This window comes from Oncorhynchus kisutch, linkage group LG25 (genome assembly GCF_002021735.2).
Source record: "Oncorhynchus kisutch isolate 150728-3 linkage group LG25, Okis_V2, whole genome shotgun sequence".
In the NCBI taxonomy this organism is placed as follows: Eukaryota; Metazoa; Chordata; class Actinopteri; order Salmoniformes; family Salmonidae; genus Oncorhynchus; species Oncorhynchus kisutch.
In genome coordinates this window covers 20,251,142-20,269,769 of record NC_034198.2, presented here as the reverse complement: position 1 = coordinate 20,269,769, position 18,628 = coordinate 20,251,142, and the positions used below count along the sequence as shown (strand labels likewise).

At 42.1% G+C, this 18,628-nt stretch overlaps 1 protein-coding gene across 2 annotated transcripts; it reads left to right on the top strand.

The window, feature by feature from the left end:
• The first annotated feature begins 440 nt into the window (after nt 1–440).
• LOC109869892 (desumoylating isopeptidase 1-like) lies at nt 441–18,097 on the top strand. 2 transcript variants are annotated; one of them, XM_020460174.2, is made up of 6 exons: nt 441–574; nt 6,684–6,705; nt 6,925–6,994; nt 7,204–7,313; nt 9,186–9,308; nt 14,459–18,097. In XM_020460174.2, the coding sequence occupies exons 1-6, from the start codon at nt 457–459 to the stop codon at nt 14,550–14,552; spliced, it is 537 nt and encodes a 178-aa protein (XP_020315763.2). In that variant the 5' UTR covers nt 441–456; the 3' UTR covers nt 14,553–18,097. The 2 variants fall into 2 exon arrangements, with proteins under 2 accessions (XP_020315763.2, XP_020315764.1); XM_020460175.2 differs by lacking the exon at nt 441–574 and adding an exon at nt 713–1,120.
• The last annotated feature ends 531 nt before the right edge of the window (nt 18,098–18,628 follow it).

The following is an 18,628-nucleotide window of genomic DNA, read 5'->3' as shown; positions in this document are numbered from 1 at the left end:
AAGAACAAGTGAGACAGATTCTCACCTTTTTCACAGAAAACGCAGATATCATCAATAGCCACAAATTTGGAAATCTTACATGGATTACATGGATATATCTTATGTAAAATGTTGAAGTGCACTTCCTTAACTTTGTTTGGTATACAGTATTTGTAAGGCCTTAACCATGCATTTTTCCAGACTTTCCTCTCGGTGTAAGTTGGTTTTGTGAATGAAGAATTTGTCAAGATTTCTCAAGTAAACCCACGCCTTCCAATCTGAGTTCTGGATAAACTTTGTAATCATTCCCAAAATTAAGATGACTTTTCATAAGTGTAGTTATGTAACGGTTGTGAAACGGCTAGCTAGTTAGCGGTGAAGCGCGCTAAATAGCGTTTCAATCGGTGACGTCACGTGCTCTGAGACCTTGAAGTAGTGGTTCCCCTTGCTCCTCGGCTTTTGTGGAGCGATGGGTAAATGCTTCATGGGTGGCTGTTGTTGATGTGTGCAGAGGGTCCCTGTTTCGCGCGAGGGGACGGTCTAAGTTATGCTGTTACAGTTACGGCTTTGATCACAGAAATAAACTCTCTGAAAGGTATTGGAAACTCGTTCAATGTTATAAATTGTTCATATGTGAGAATATTACCCCTGTTGTCGAAAATATCAAGAACAAAGTCAATATTCCTCTCATGCCATTTCTATGGTTGCACCTCCGTCACTCGGTCGCGTCATGCCATTGTTATGAACGTTCTCAAGCCGCCCTCTACCGGCGGCACCATAGTGGTGGTAAACGACAGGGACACAGAAACAGCTGATTAGCTTGCTAGCTGTTAGGTGATGTCTTACTATGGTCGTGAATTTGCCTAAATTATTAGATAGTCGTAATTCAGCTGCCTTTTTATTTTGCCCAACATACGCCATTTCGGGACGATTTGTGTTTTGCCATTTTAGGCCAAGCGGAACCAGAACGAGCTAACGTTACTGTAGCCAGCTCGTAAACATTGGAGACAAAACAACACTAAAAAACCTGATTTAACATCGAGCTGAATTATGGATCAAAATTACACCTTGTATCCTGTTAAACTGTACGTTTACGACCTGTCTAACGGAATGGCTCGCCAGCTGAGCCCCCTCATGCTAGGTAAGATGCAAGCTAGTTATCTTTGGTTGTACTATTTTGTAAATGTTTCTTTTTTATTAACAATAATACATCAATACAAATGTACACGGGGAACACAAGTACGCTTAAGCAATAAGGCATGAGGGGGTGTGGTATATGGCCAATATATCACAGACCCCCGAGGTACCTTATTTCTATTATAAACTAGTTACCAATGTAATTAGAGAAGTAAAAATGTATGTTTTGTCATACCCGTGGTATACGTTCTGATATACCACGGCTGTCAGCCAATCAGCATTCATGGCTCAAACCACCCAGTTTGTAAATAAAGAATATACCAAGGATTTTGGGCTAGGGGGTACAATAACACAAAGACCTTATTAAGGGACCAATGGCGACCTGTAATTCATGGCAGGTGGGACAGAACCCTAAAAAACTATATAAACTCAGCAAAAAAAAGAAACGTCCTCTCACTGTCAACTGCGTTTATTTTCAGCAAACTTAACATGTGTAAATATTTCTATGAACACAACTAGATTCAACAACTGAGACATAAACTGAACAAGTTCCACAGACGTGTGACTAACATAAATGTGTCCCTGAACAAAGGGGGGGGGGGGGGGGGGGTAGTCAAAATCAAAAGTAACAGTCAGTATCTGGTGTGGCCACAAGCTGCATTAAGTACTGCAGTGCATCTCCTCCTCGTAGACTGCACCAGATTTGCCAGTTTTTGCTGTGAGATGTTACCCCACTCTTCTACCAAGGCACCTGCAAGTTCCTGAACATTTCTGGGGGGACTGGCCCTAGCCCTCACCCTCCGATCCAACAGGCCCCAGACGTGCTCAATGGGATTGAGATCCGGGCTCTTCGCTGGCCATGGCAAAACACTGACATTCCTGTCTTGCAGGAAATCACGCACAGAACAAGCAGTATGGCTGGTGGCATTGTCATGCTGGAGGGTCATGTCAGGATGAGCCTTTTTTGCCAGTCCTGTCTGGTCCAGCGACGGTGGGTTTGTGCCCATAGGTGACGTTGTTGCCGGTGATGTCTGGTGAGGACCTGCCTTACAACAGGCCTACAAACCCTAAGTCCAGCTTCTCTCAGCCTATTGCGGACAATCTGAGCACTGATGGAGGGATTGTGAATTCCTGGTGTAACTTGGGCAGTTGTTGTTGCCATCCTGTACCTGTCCCGCAGGTGTGATGTTCGGATGTACCGATCCTGTGCAGGTATTGTTACACGTGGTCTGCCACTGCGATGACGATCAGCTGGCCGCCCTGTCTCCCTCTAGCGCTATCTTAGGCGTCTCACAGTATGGACATTGCAATTTATTGCCCTCGCCCCGTTTGCAGTCCTCATGCCTCCTTGCAGCATGCATAAGGCACATTCACGTAGATGAGCAGGGACCCTGGGCATCTTTCTTTTGGTGTTTTTCAGAGTCAGTAGAAAGGCCTCTTTTTTAGTGTCCTACGTTTTCATAACTGTGACCTTAATTTCCTACCGTCTGTAAGCAGTAAGTGTCTTAATGACCGTTCCACAGGTGCATGTTCATTAATTGTTTATGGTTCCTTGAACATGCATGGGAAACAGTGTTTAAACCCTTTACAATGAAGATCTGTGAAGTTATTTGGATTTTTACTAAATATCTTTGAAAGAAAGGATCCTGAAAAGGGATGTTTATTTTTTTTACTGAGTTTAGATATATATATAAAAAATTGCCTGTTTTGCATGTTATTTTGTGTCGCATATCAGTTTGCAAACAATGTAAAAATAAATCAAATATAATTGAGTTAATAAAGCCGCATACAAACATGTTCTCCTTTTAGCTTTCTAGAGTAAGGCAGCTCAGCCTAGCTCAGTGCTTTCTGTGGTGGTGGGGGAGTCAGTGGAATATACGGAGCGTAGGGGTTGGTAATGTTATCTAGTTGCACCGTGATTGGATCAGTGTTCTGTCACTCATGGGGGCACTACGTCACCGCAAAATCTACAGGGAGAGATTGAAAATTCAAGCCCCTTGGGTGTTGCCATAGAGTTACGTTAGAAGTGCCCATCCAAGAAGGCTTGGTCATTGGCGACAGATAAAATTTTGTCAAATCACGTTATATGTACCCTACCTTTTAATTGGACTGATCATGTCAATGTCATACTTTCAAAATCTTAGCTAGCAAGCTAGCAGTCGTCATCATGAATCAAGTCGGCTATCTACTGGCAAATACTTTTCAATCCTTGTCATTTGAAGAGAAATTATAGATAAAACATATCGATGTTCATCGGCCATTGGACATAAACATTACACAACAAGTTGAAAATCACAAATTCAGCAATGAGTGGTTTGGAAGGAATCAGTGCTTAACTGCAAGTATTGCAAAGCAATCACTAGCCTGCTATTCAATGGAGTGGTTGTGTGGTACAAGTCTGGGTTTAAGGGTCTCTTTTCCAAGCTTAAAAGGATTAATATTCAACATTGGCCATGCTGTCAATCCAGCATGACTTCTGACACATTCAAAACAATTGGAACTGGGAAATCTCAGACTTCAGTGAGTTCAAGACATCTGGGAACTCTGAAAAAATGAGCTCTGACTAGGGAAAGTCAGTTTTGAACGGTAATTTAGCTAATAGACTGTTTTTGAGAAATGTCATCATCGAATAATGTAAGAGCTTTCATTGTCTGCTTATTTGGCCACTTTATTTATCATACAGTTCTGACTTCGTGTGCAGGGAGAATACTGTAAAAATGGCTCATGTTCTAAATTCTGTCAAATCACAACTAATTATTTTGGGTCACATTCGCCGAATACAACCTTAATGTGAAATGCTTACTTACAAGGCCTTAACCAACAATGCAGTTCGGGGCACTTCTGGGGATAGCATGAAAAAAATATTGACTAAATAAGCCAAAGTAAAACATAATAACGAGGCTGTATACAGGGGGCACTGGTACGGAGTCAATGTGTGGGAGTACAGGTTAGTCGAGATAATTAGTACATGTATGTAGGGGAAAAGTAATTATGCATAGATAATAAACAGCGAGTAGCAGCAGTGTAAAAACAAAGGGGGGGGGGGGGTCAATGTAAATAGTCCAGGTGGCCATTTGATTCATTGTTCAGCAGTCTCATGGCTTGGGGGTTAAGGCTGTTAAGGAGGCTTAGACTTGGCGATCTGATACCGCTTGCCATGCGGTAGCAGAGAGAACAGTCTATGACTTGGGTGACTAGTGTCTTGGACAATTTGTTTGGGCCTTCTTCTGACATGCCTAGTATATAGGTCCTGGATGGCAGGAAAGAGGATCTGGGGACCCCTTTTCCTGAGGCGGAAAAGGTTTTGTTGTGCCCTCTTCACAACTGTCTTGGTGTGTTGGGAAAATGCTAGTTCCAGTTGCAGAGAGTGGTGTTTAGTCCCAGGGTCCATAGCTTAGTGATGAGCTTTGTGGGCACTATGGTGTTGAACGCTATTCTGTAGTCAATGAACAGCATTATCACATAGGGGTTCCTTTGTCCTGGTGGGAAAGGGCAGTGTGGAGTGCGATTGAGATTGCGCCATCTGTGGATCTGTTGGGGTTGTACGTGAATTCGAGTGGGTCTCGGGTTTCCGGGATGATGGTGTTGTGAGCCATGACCAGCCTTTCAAAGCACTTGGTGGTCATTTAGGCAGGTTACCTTTGCTTTCTTGGGTACCGGGATTATGGTGGTCTGCTTGAAACATGTAGTTATTACAGATTTGGTCTGGGAAAGGTTGAAAATGTCAGTGAAGACACTTGCCAATTGTTCCATGCATGGTCTGAGTACACGTCCTGATAATCCGTCTGGCCCTGCGGTCTTGTGAATGTTGACCTGTTTCAAGGTCATACTCACATCGACTACAGAGAGCGGAACACCTGGTGCTCTCATGCATGCTTCAGTGTTGCTTGCCTCAATACGAGCATGAAAGGCATTTCGTTTGTCTGGTATGTTCACGTCATTGGGCAGCTCGCGGCTGGGTTTACCTTTGTAGTCCGTAATAGTTTGTGAGCCCTGCCACATCCGACGAGCGTCAGAAGCAGTGTAGTAGGATTCAATCTCAGTCCTGTATTGATGCTTTGCCTGTTTGATGGTTCGTCTGAGGGCATAGCGGGATTTCTTATAAGTAAAAAAGTGTTCAAATCTAAATATATTTATATTTAAGATTCTTCAAAGTAGCCACCCTTTGCCTTGATGACAGCTTTGCACACTCTTTGCATTCTCAAAACCAGCTTCACCTGGAATGCTTTTCCAACAGTCTTGAAGGAGTTCCCACATATGCTGAGCACTTGTTGGCTGCTTTTCCTTCGCTCTGCGGGCCAAGTCATCCCCAGAAAAGTAGGGACGTGGATCAGAAAACCATTAAGTATCTAGTGTGACCACTATTTATCTCATGCAGCGTGACAGATCTCCTTTGCATAGAGTTGATCCGGCTGTTGATTGTGGCCTGTGGAATGTCCTCCCACTCCTATTCAATGGCTGTGTGAAGTTGCTGGATATTTGCGGGAACTGGAACACGCTGTCGTACACGTCTATCCAGAGCATCCTATACATGCTCAGTGGGTGACTTCTGGTGAGAATGCAGGCCATGGAAGAACTGGTACATTTTCAGCTTCCAGGAATTGTGTACAGATCCTTGCGACACGAGGCCGTACATTATCATGCTGAAACATGAGGTGATGGCAGTGGATTAATGGCACGACAATGGGCCTCAGCATCTTGTCACGGTATCTCTGTGCATTCAAATTGTCATCGATAAAATACAATTGTTTGTTGTAGCATACCATAACCCCACAACTACCATGAGGTCCTGGGCTTGCGTGGTTACACATGGTCTGCGGTTCTGAGGCCAGTTGGACGTACTGCCAAATTTTCTAAAACGTCTTTGGAGGCGGCTTATAGTAGAGGAATTTAAATGTAATGCTCTGGAAACAGCTCTGGTGGACATACCTACAGTCATCATGCCAATTGCACGTTCCCTCAACTTTAGACATCTGTGGCATTGTGTTGTGGGACAACTGCACATTTTAGAGTGGCCTTTTATTGTCCCCAGCACAAGGTGCACCTGTGTAATGATTATGCAGTTTAATCAGTTTCTTGATATGCCACACCTGTCAGGCGGATGGATTATCTTGGCAAAGGAGAAATGCTCACTAACATGGATGTAAAACAAATTTGTGCACCAAATTTGAGAAACATAAGCTTTTTGTGAGTATGGTAAATGTGTATGACCTTTTTATTTCAGCTCATGAAACATGGTACCAACACTTTACATGTTGCATTTATATTTTTATTCCTTGTATATACAAGCTTTGGTTGGAATAGAAGTTGTATTATCCGCGGAAATTGATGCCACACGGAACAAGGAGCAAATATCTTTGGTGATGCGAGAGCTGGGACTCTCTAAAAACACGGCACTTCGATACAAGTGACTATTTGTAGCAGGGATGAGGAGAGACTGAGGATGCAATTTAGGCCCATGGGCTGAACTTATTATTTATATATATATATTATATATATATTATAATAACCTACTTCTAGCTCTCATTCACAAAATGTACATACAAACTATTTTCTTCTATTCACAGGGAAACAGCTTGATGGAATATGGTGAGTAAATTATCTATTCTTTGATTTAAGTTCTTATTTTTTGTGAGGACAAAGGTCAAGTTTATGTTCACCTATCATTTCATAACTGGATGTTGTAAAATATTTTGAGCATTCTCTACATGAATGTCATGATAGGGATATTTTTTCCCCAGTGTTTTTAAGTCTGTAAATTGAGAATCCCTCTTTATGTGAAACGAAACAGTAACATATTCCTCTCAGGCACACTGCTATTGTTGTCCATGGAGAGGAGTTCTTCTATGGGGGAGAGGGCATCGCAAACTGCCCACCTGTAAGACAACGTTTTATTCTATTCCTTCCTACAATAAACTAGACCTGAGTTGTCCACAGAAGTCTAAGTTAGAGTTGCACCAAACATAGATGTTGTGATCCTTGAACAAATCCTGGGGCTAAGTAAAAGCTGCAAATACAGGGCCATTGGAGGACATCTGAGCAAGCAGGGGACATGACTAAGCTGTTTGTGTTTGTTGAGTGTTTCAGGGTGGGACGTCCCTGGGAGAACCCAACTCCATAATAGACCTGGGCATCACAGAAGTGACTGAGGAAATCTTTATGGAGTACCTGTCTTCACTGGGAGAGTCCACGTACAGGTGAGGCTGAGGCACCTGGTGTATCTTAACTCCACTGGGATATGTGTGTGTATGTATGTACAGTACATTTGGAAAGTATTCAGACCCCTTGACTTTTTCCACATTTTGTTACGTTACAGCCTTATTCTAATGGATTAAACCCTTCTTTTTTTCTCTCAGCAAACTACACACAATACCCCATGATGACAAAGCGAAAACAGGTTTAAATAAATATTTGCTCATTTATTAAAAATAAAAACTGAAATACCTTATTTACAGTTGTCCAACTGAATGTATTCAACTGAAATGTCTTCCGCATTTACCCCAACCCCTCTGAATAAGTATTCAGACCCTTCGCTATGAGACTCGCAGTTGAGCTCAGATGCATCCTGTTTCCATTGATCATCCTTGAGATGTTTCTACAACTTGATTGAAGTCCACCTGTGGTAAATTTGATTGATTGGAAATTATTTGGAAAGGCACACACCTGTCTATATAAGGTCCCACAGTTGACAGTGCATGTCAGCTCAAAAACCAAGCCATGAGGTCGAAGGAATTGTCCGTAGAGGTGCGAGGCAGGATTGTGTCGAGGCACAGATCTGGGGAAGTGTACCAAAAAATGTCTGCAGTGTTGAAGGTCCCCAAGAACACAGTGACCTCCATCATTCTTAAATGGAAGAATTTTGGAACCACCAAGAATCTTCCTAGAGCTGGCCGCCCGGCCAAACTGAGCAATTGGGGGAGAAGGGCCTTGGTCATGGAGGTGACCAAGAACTCGCTGGCCACTCTGACAGAGCTCTAGAGTTCCTGTGTAAAGATGGGAGAACCTTCCAGAAGCACAACTATCTCTGCAGCACTCCACCAATCAGGCCTTTATGGTGGAGTGGCCAGACGGAAGCAACTCCTCAGTAAAAGGCACATGACACGTGTTTTCCAAAAGTCACCTAAAGGACTCAGACCATGAGAAACACGATTATCTGGTCAAATAAAACCAAGATTGAACACTTTGGCTTGAATGCCAAGTGTCACGTCTGGAGGAAACCTGGCACCATCCCTACGGTGAAGCATGGTGGTGTTAGCATCATGCTGTGTGGATGTTTTTCAGTGGAAGGGACTGGGAGACTAGTCAGGATCTAGGCAAAGATGAATGGCACAAAGTACAGAGAGATTCTTGATGAAAACCTGCTCCAGAGTGCTCAGGACATCAGACTGGGGCGAAGGTTCATCTTCCAACAGGACAACGACCCTAAGCACACAGCTAAGACAACGCAGGAGTGACTTCTGGAAAAGTTTCTGAATGTCCTTGAGTGGCCCAGCCAGAGCTCGGACTTGAGTCCGATCTAACATATCTGGAGAAAGCTGAAAATAGCTGTGCAGAAACACTTGAGAGGATCTGCAGAGAAGAATGGGAGAAACTTCCCAAATACAGGTGTGCCAAGCTTGTAGCGTCATACCCAAGAAGACTCGAGGCTGTAATAGCTGCCGAAAAGGGGCTTCAACAAAGTACTGAGTAAAGGGTCTGAATACTAGATAAATGTGATATTTTATTTGTATATTTTTAATACATTTGCAAAATAAATTCACCTGTTTTTGCTTTGTCATTATGGGGTATTGCGTGTAGATTGAGAGAAAACAACAAACAATTTAATCCATTTTTGAACAAGGCTGTAATGTAACGATGTGGAAAAAGTCAAGGGGTCTGAATACTTTCTGAATGCACTGTGTGTATGTACTGTAGGTATGTATAGATGGAGATGTGCAGTTGGATACTGACGAGATCTTTTTAGCTCTCTTGCTGTATCCACTCTATATTTACTCTGTCCCTATCTTTGCTTCTTTCTCTCATTCACTGCCTTTCTCCCCACTCACCCCCCTCTCTCTCACACACTGTAGGGGGAACCAGTACCATCTGTTTGAGTGGAACTGTAACACGTTCAGTAACGAAGTGGCCCAGTTCCTCACCGGCAGCAAGATCCCTGCCCACATCACAGACCTGCCGGCTGAAGTGCTGTCCACGTGAGTTACCCCTCTCTTCCCTCCCTCGTCTCTCTAGAAACAAGAACCTATTGTCAAACATAATGAGTGTAGTGTGGGAGCGTGGCACAACGACAGTGCTGCAGTCTTCCGAGCACATATTGTCCATGAGCGACATTGGTATGAATTCCAGCCCTGACACCTTTGTGCGGGTTCTCCTCTACCTGTCCCCCTATATATCCTCTACCTGTCCCCCTATATATCCTCTACCTGTCCCCCTATATATCCTCTACCTGTACCCCTATATCTCCTCAACCTGTACCCCTATATCTCCTCAACCTGTACCCCTATATCTCCTCAACCTGTCCACCTATATCGCCTCTACCTGTCCCCCTATATCTCCTCTACCTGTCCCCCTATATCTCCTCAACCTGTCCCCCTATATCTCCTCTACCTGTCCCCCTATATCTACGTTCAATGCTGTCTGAATAAAGAATACATAAGGATGACAAGTCTCCATTCACATATTGAGTCAACACCAGGGCTCTCCAACCCCGTTCCTGGAAAAACACTAATACAGTTGAAGTCGGAAGTTTACATACACATTAGCCAAATACATTTAAACTCAGTTTTCCACATTCCTGACATTTAATCCTAGTAAAAATTCCCTGTCTTAGATCAGTTAGGATCACCACTTTATTTTAAGAATGTGATATGTCAGAATAATAGTTATTTTATTTCTTTCATCACATTCCCCGTGCGTCAGAAGTTTACATACACTCAATTATTATTTGTTTAACTTGGGTCAAACGTTTCGGGTAGCCTTCCACAAGCTTCCCACAATAAGTTGGGTGAATTTTGGCCCATTCCTCCTGACAGAGCTGGTGTAACTCAGACAGGTTTGTAGGCCTCCTTGCTCGCACATGCTTTTTCAGTTCTGCCCACAAATTTTCTATGGGATTGAGGTCAGGGCTTTGTGATGGCCACTCCAATACCTTGACTTTGTTATCCTTAAGCCATTTGGCCACAACTTTGGAAGTATGCTTGGGGTCATTGTCCATTTGGAAGACCCATTTGTGACCAAGCTTTAACTGATGACTTGAGATGTTGCCTCAATATATCCACATAATTTTCTCACCTCATGATGCAATCTATTTTGTGAAGTGCACCAGTCCCTCCTGCAGCAAAGCACCCTCACAACATGATGCTGCCACCCCCGTGCTTCACGGTTGGGATGGTGTGCTTCACGGTTGGGATGGTGTTCTTCGGCTTGCAAGGCTCCCCCTTTTTCCTCCAAACATAACGACGGTCATTATGGCCAAACAGTTCTATTTTTGTTTCATCAGACCAGAGGACATTTCTCCAAAAAGTACTATTTTTGTCTCCATGTGCAGTTGCAAACCATAGTCTGGCTTTTTTATGGCGGTTTTGGAGCAGTGGCTTCTTTCTTGCTGAGCGGCCATTCAGGTTATTTCGATATAGGACTCGTTTTACTGTGGATATAGAAACTTTTGTACCTGTTTCCTCCAGCATCTTCACAAGGTCCTTTGCTGTGGTTCTGGGATTGATTTGCACTTTTCGCACCAAAGTACATTCATCTCTAGGAGACAGAACGCGTCTCCTTCCTGAGCGGTATGATGGCTGCGTGGTCCCATGGTGTTTATACTTGCATACTATTGTTTGTACAGACGAACGTGGTACCTTCAGGCATTTGGAAATTGCTCCCAAGGATGAACCAGACATGTGGAGGTCTGCAATTTTTTTCTGAGGTCTTGGCTGATTTCTTTTGATTTTCCCATGATGTCAAGCAAAGAGGCACTGAGTGTGAAGGTAGGCCTTGAAATACATCCACAGGTGCACCTCCAATTGACTCAGGCTAATTGACATGGTTTTTTCAGAAGCTTCTAAAGCCATGACATCATTTTCTGGAATTTTCCAAGCTGTTTAAAGGCACAGTCATCTTAGTGTATGTAAACTTCTGACCCACTGGAATTGTGATACAGTGAATTAATTATAAGTGAAATAATCTGTCCGTTAACAATTGTTGGAAAAATTACTTGTCGTGCACAAAGTAGAAGTCCTAACCGACTTGCCAAAACTGTAGTTCGTCAACAAGAAATTTGTGGAGTGGTTGAAAAAAGTGGTTTTAATGACTCCAACCTAAGTGTATGAAAACTTCCGACTTCAACTGTAGCTACAGGACGGTTGCTCTCCAGGAACAGGGTTGGACAGCCCTGGTGTTGACCCTTTTACTTTTTCCACATTTTGTTATGTTACAGCCTTATTCTAGGAAAGATTAAATCATTTTTTCACCTCATCAATCTACACACAATACCCCATAATGACAAAGTAAAAACAGGTTTTTAGATATTTTTGCAAATGTATAAACAATCAACACATTTACACATTACTTAGTACTTTGTTGAAGCACCTTTGGCAGCGATAACAGCCTCCAGTCTTATTCTGTATGACACTACAAGCGTGGCACTCCTGTATTTGGGGAGTTTCTCCCATTCTTCTCTGCAGATTGTCTCAAGCTCTGTCAGGTTGGATGGGGAGCGTCGTTGCACAGATATTTTCAGGTTTCTCCAGATATGTTCGATCGGGTTCAAGTCCGGGCTCTGGCTGGGCCACTCAAGGACATTCAGAGACTTTTCCTGATGCCACTCCTGCGTTGTCTTGGCTGTGTGCTTAGGGTTGTTGTCCTGTTGGAAGGTCACACTTCGCCCCAGTCTGGGGTCCTTAGTGCTCTGGAGCAGGTTTTAATCAAGGATCTCTGTACTTAGCTCTGTTCATGCTAACACCACCATGCTTCACCGTAGGGATGGTGCCAGGTTTCTTCCAGACGTGACGCTTGGCATTCAGCCTAAAGAGTTCAATCTTGGTTTCATCAGACCAGAGAATTTTAATTCTCATTGTCTGAGAGTTCTTTAGGTGCCTTCTGGCAAACTCCAAGAGGGCTGTCATGTGCCTTTTTACTGAGGAGTGTCTTCCGTTTGGCCACTACCATAAAGGCCTGATTAGTGTAGTGCTGCAGAGATGGTTGTCCCTCTGGAAGATTCTCCCCTCTCCACAGAGGAACTCTGGAGCTCTGTCAAAGTGACCATCGGGTTCTTGGTCACCTCCCTGACCAAGGCCCTTCTCTCTCGATTGCTCAGTTTGGCCGGGCGGCTAGCCCTTGGAAGAGTCTTGGTTGTTCCAAACTTCTTCCATTTAAGAATGATGGAGGTCACTGTGTTCTCGGGGACCTTCAATGCTGCAGAAATCTTTTGCCACCCTTCCCCAGATCTGTGCCTCAACACAATTCTGTCTCTGAGCTCTACGGACAATTCCTTCCACCTCATTGCTTGGTTTTTGCTCTGACATGCATTGTCAACTGTGGGACCTTTATATAGACAGGCGTGTGCCTTTCTAGATCATGTCCAATCAATCACATTTACCACAGGTGGACTCCCAAGTTGTAGAAACATCTCAATGATGATCAATGGAAACAGGATACACGAGCTCAATTTCGAGTCTTATAGCAAAGAGTCTGAATACCTATGTAAAGAAGGTATTTCAGTTTTTTTTTTAAATGAATTTACCCCAAATTCTAAAAACCTGTTTTCACTTTGTCATTATGGGGTATTGTATGTAGATTGATGAGATTAAAAAATAAAAATGGAATCCATTTTAGAATAAGGCTGTAACATAACAAAATGTGGAAAAAGTCAAGGGGTCTGAATACTTTCTGAATGCACTGCATGTGCCAAATTTTACACTTAATCAGTGCTTAATTTGAGCCGGATCCTGCTGGAACAGGATCCGACACCTCTCCATTTTGTTCCGGTACCTCTTGTGGCATTGAAAAATAATTTTCACTTTTTGCAATGTAAAAATTATAATAAAAGTGATCAGAGTTCATTCCAGTTGCCTCTTCGTTAATTATCCTGCCAGCACAAAAAAAACGTTACGTGAAAAAGTAGATTTTCAGCCCGGGCCTAATATTCTAAGAGTTGATTTGGGTTGGGGTGACCCAGGCTTATAGTTTGCGCAACACTGAGATCAACGTTTGGCCATGGCTGTATGTGAAGCACGCCAGTATCTCTCACATAACTAGAATGAGATTCACTTTCTAGGATCTCTCTCCCTCTCTGCTCTGATACACATATGAGCTTGCAACTCTCATCTCTCCAGCCTTGCACTTCATAATTTATTGCCTTTATAGAATCCCAGCCACACAAAGGGTTCTGAAGGAACTGTAGCCACCCCTGATAAATTGAAATACATAGGCCAAAATTATAGGATTACTTCTCTGTTCAGAAGTAAAATAAACAATTCAGAATAGCCTACTACACCACGAGAAGCCCTATAATTTAGCCACAGAGGATCAATAGCTTCTTCTTTTTTTTCAAAATAGCGTAGCTGTGGATTGTAGCCCAATAACCAGGAATAGCCTACAGTTGGGAACGCAAGGCAAATCTGTTGGTGAAAAAACAGCATGCAGATAAAACTGGCCTTTTGCAATATTTCAAATACAATCGAGGGAAAACACAGGTTGGAAAACAAATTACTCCTGCTGAAGAGTGAAGACTCTATGCTATAAAGCTACCAAAATATTAGATCAACTTCCAAATATTGTTTTACAAAAAGAGAGAGAGGGGCTTTTGGCACGAGCGCATCTGCCATCACCAGTGAGTGAGCTGCTCATCATTGGGTGAGTCAGTGAAACTGGAAATCATTTTTAGGATTATAATTTCTTCATATTGTAGCCTACATAATGTGTCTCCACACACCTAGGCCTAGGCTGTTGATGGATTCAAGTCAAGGTCGTTTTTATTGATCTCAGTTTGTCAGTGTCAAAGTAGCCTGACATGTTGATCATTTGTGTGGTATAAAAATAAAAATAAAAAGTCTCCAGTCATGTAAAATGATGTAGAATTGCATGAAATTGGTTTATAAAAGGCACATTTTCTCCCCGGACCGTAGGCTATTAAAACATGTCCCCATGTGTGCTACTAATGTAAGTGACTCTACTCTACTGCTCTATGCCACATAACTTCCCAGGTCACCTCACACTCACTGCACTTACTGTATGTTTCAAGTTCAATTGAGTTTGTTGGAATGTATGATATAAATAAGGAAAGCTTGTTCAAAACATAACTCACTGTGTGGATTCTAATTTGTGCTGTGTTCCACTCTGTCACCCGCAGACCTTTCGGCCAGGCGCTACGCCCACTTCTGGACTCCATCAATATTGCACCTCAGGGGGGCAACACCTTCAATGGACATTATGGCCAGAGATAGACCGATAACAAAGGTGCACAGAGTAATATATTAAACGATCAGTCAGTCTGTGTGGGGGTGGGGGGGAGATCTGCAGCTCTGGACCTTTGTAAGTCCCTTACTGATGTACAGTAGTCAGTCAGTGGGCCAGGCAGCAACCTAACCCAACCTGACCTCTTTAATACCTTAAAGGCCCAGTGCAGTCAAAAAAGTGATTTTCCTGTTTTTTTTTATATATATATATTTCCACACTATGAGGTGTCAATAATACAGTGAAATTGTGAAAATTATAATGCTCTTTTAGTGTAGGAGCTGTTTGAAAAGACCGCTGGAAATTTCAGCGTATTTTGGTGGGATGGCATTTTGGCCTTTCATGTTGACATCACCACGTGGTAAATTAGTTAATAGACCAATAAGAAAGAGTTCCAAAACTCTGCCAATATCAGCACATCTTCAGTTTTCCCCTCCCCACTCAGACCACTCCCAGACAGTCCTAGCAAAATTATTTATTGAGAAATTCTCTTTGCTAAGAAATTCTCTTAGTTATTTTTGACTCATTTAAAATAATCACACTAAGGTACTTAATTGTTCCCCAGAAATGATTTGATATTGAGATAAAAACAGCTGCATCTGACCTTTTACCCCAGCCCAGCCTGACACTCCCCAGACTTAACATGATCCTACCTAACTTACCCCTTTTCCACTATAAACTTAGGGTAAGTGTATGATAAGATGGATATTTCTTCTACTCTCCATAGGAGCCCATGATCAGCTGAATGTAAAACTAGGGAGCTGCAAGGTTTCTATCTAGAGCCAGAGCTGCAGCTCTTTCCTGCACAGGGGTGGGTAGGGTGTCCTTTTACCTTCCTGTTATAAGTAATTAAGTAAGCTATTTTAGTGTTTTCATTGTTCTTTTTTAATTACCATGACATGACTGCATTGACACTCCAGAGAGGTAGAGAGAAGGGATAGAGAAGATGAAAAGAGAAACAAACCACGTTTGAGATTTTAGCTGGAGACGTGATAAAAACTATACAAATTCTGACTTTGCTCTTGTCTTGATATTGTGAACTTGCGTATTCACTTATCTTCGTATCAACTTCCAACTGTCTGGTGTCAAGGTTTATCCCTTGAAAACATTGTTACACACAAGCACACACACACACTCAAGATCATCAAGCTATGACCTCGTGTGACCTGTACAGACGTGCTCAAATTTGTTGGTACCCCTCCACAAAAAAACGAAGAATGAACTATTTTCTCTGAAATAACTTAACTGACAAAAGTAATTGGCATCCACTGTTGCTTATTCCATATTTAATAGAAATCAGACTTTGCTTTAGATTTTTTATTAAACATAATATTTTAAATAATAAAACAAATGAAAAATGATGGGACCCTTAACCTAATATTTTGTTGCACAACCTTTAGAGGCAATCACTGCAATCAAATGTTTTCTGTAGCTCTCAATGAGACTTCTGCACCTGTTAACAGGTAGTTTGGCCCATTCTTCCTGAGCCAACTGCTCCAGCTGTCTCAGGTTTGATGGGTGCCTTCTCCAGACTGTAAGTCTCAGCTCTTTCCATAGTTGTTCGATAGGATTCCGATCAGGACTCATAGAAGATCACTTCAGAATAGTCCAATGTTTTGTTCTTATCCATTCTTAGGTGCGTTTAGCTGTGTGTTTTGGGTCATTATCCTGTTGGAGGACCTATGACCTGCGACTGAGACAGAGCTTTCTGACACTGGGCAGTATGTTTCGCTCCAGAATGCCTTGATAGTCTTGATTTCATTGTGCCCTGCACAGATTCAAGGCACCCTGTGCCAGGCGCAGCAAAGCAGTCCCAAAACATAACCAAGCCTCCTCCATGTTTCACTGTAGATATGTTGTTATTTTCTTTGAAAGCTTCATGTTTTCGTCTGTGAACATAGAGCTGATGTGACTTGGCAAAAAGCTCCAGTTTTGGAGGACATTCTCTCAGGATTGTGGCTTGTCATTATGCATTTTAGAAAATTCCAGTCTGGCATTTTTTGTGTTTTTCTTTCAAAAGTGGAGTCCTCCTGGGTCTACTTCCATGGAGCCCATTTTCTCTCAAAAAGCGACGGATGGTGCGATCAGAAACTGACGTACCGTCACCTTGGAGTTCAGCTTGTATCTCCTTGGCAGTTATCCTTGGTTCTTTTTCTACCATTCGCACTCTCCTTCTGTTCAATCTGGGGTCGATTGTCCTCTTCTGGACGCGCCCAGTGAGATTGGCTACAGATCCATGGACCTTAAACTTAATAAAATGTGCGACTGTTGTCACAGGAACATCAATCTGCTTGGATATGGTCTTGTAGCCTTTACCTTTACCATGCTTGTCTATTATTTTCTTTCTGGTCTCATCAGACAAATCTCTCCTTTGCTTTACTCTGGTCCATGTTCAGTGTGGTGACCACAATGATACCAAACAGCACAGTGACTACTTTACTCTGGTCCATGTTCAGTGTGGTGACCACAATGATACCAAACAGCACAGTGACTACTTTACTCTGGTCCATGTTCAGTGTGGTGACCACAATGATACCAAACAGCACAGTGACTACTTTACTCTGGTCCATGTTCAGTGTGGTGACCACAATGATACCAAACAGCACAGTGACTACTTTACTCTGGTCCATGTTCAGTGTGGTGACCACAATGATACCAAACAGCACAGTGACTACTTTTCTCCATTTAAATAGGCTGAATGACTGCTTACAAGATTGGAGATACTAATTAAAGAAACAAATTACTTTGAAATATCACTATAATGAAATTATTTATTCTATTTTCTAAGGGGTACCAACATGTGTCCAGGCCATTTCAGAATATCTTTGTAGAATAAGCAATAATTCATCTCTTTTCACAGCTTCTTTGCTTTATTCTATGACGTACCAACGGCATGCAAGTATACCGCTTTTAATTTACTCACTTTTCATGAGGAATGAAGCATTATTTCAATGAGCTGTAAGGGCACCAACAAATTTGAGCATGTCTGTATGTAGGATTTTACAGTAATACACTGAACAAATGCATCTTTCCAGAATTGGTATACTTATACCTTTCAAAATAGCAGGAATGCACCATATCTAGGCATTTTCAAAGATTGGAATGTTGTTGAGTCTCTGTACTGTTTTCTTGCAATCAGTGTGCAGCCTAATGTTGTTCCAGCATAGGAAATCACTCTCCATATCGAGAGTTATGCCAACCGCCATTCACTTTTTTCCTGATATCAAGTGTCTGTGATTTTGATGGCATTATTTGTTTGTTTTGATCTGTTTATTTATTGTAATATTATATACACAAGACTGTCTTTGTAAGTTACATACTTTAATTTATTACCTAATGTCATTATGAGCATACATATCATTATTATTGTATTATCAAGATTTAATATATTCGGTAATTCACATTTGGTATTAAGTCAAAGTTGTGATACCCCCAAAATGTCCATCCTTACTCTGTCCACTATTGTGATGTAAAGATCCTGTTTATATTTAACGAAACTCTTGCCTCTGCTTGATAAAGACAACTTTTCTCTAAGTATGGTTGTCTATGTGTCTTTTTTTGTTAACACTCTTAAGGCAGATGGAGGATGTTCCACGGTGAAATACACACCAAAGTGCAGTATGCTACCAGCCTCTGACTATGGTTATTTTTGTACAGGTAGTTTCCTAAACAAATACTTATTCACCCAGAAATATCTCTTCAGCCAGTGATTAGTGGGAGACCATACTACATTATATGATGGTGTGTAACAGGTATTCCCAAACTGGGGTACGCCAAAGAAAAATGTGATTTATTTATTTATTTAACCAGCTAGGCCAGTTGAGAACAAGTTGTCATTTACAACTGCAACCGTGCCAATATAAAGCAGTGTGACAAAAACAACACCGAGTTACACGTGGGATAAACAAAAGTACAGTCAATAACACAATAGAAAAATCTATATACAGTGTGTGCAAATGGAGTAAGGCAATAAATAGGCCATATTAGCTGAGTAATTACAATTTAGCTAATTAACACTGGAGTTATAGATGTGCAGATGATGATGTTGTACTGGTGTGCAAAAGAG

Bases quoted from the DNA above. Each gene is read 5' to 3' on its own strand.
- LOC109869892 (XM_020460174.2), top strand. From the start codon at position 457: ATGCTTCATGGGTGGCTGTTGTTGATGTGTGCAGAGGGTCCCTGTTTC. The intron at 6,995-7,203 runs GTAAGACAACGT...TGAGTGTTTCAG, and splicing joins GCATCGCAAACTGCCCACCT to GGTGGGACGTCCCTGGGAGA. The intron at 9,309-14,458 runs GTGAGTTACCCC...TGTCACCCGCAG, and splicing joins CCGGCTGAAGTGCTGTCCAC to ACCTTTCGGCCAGGCGCTAC.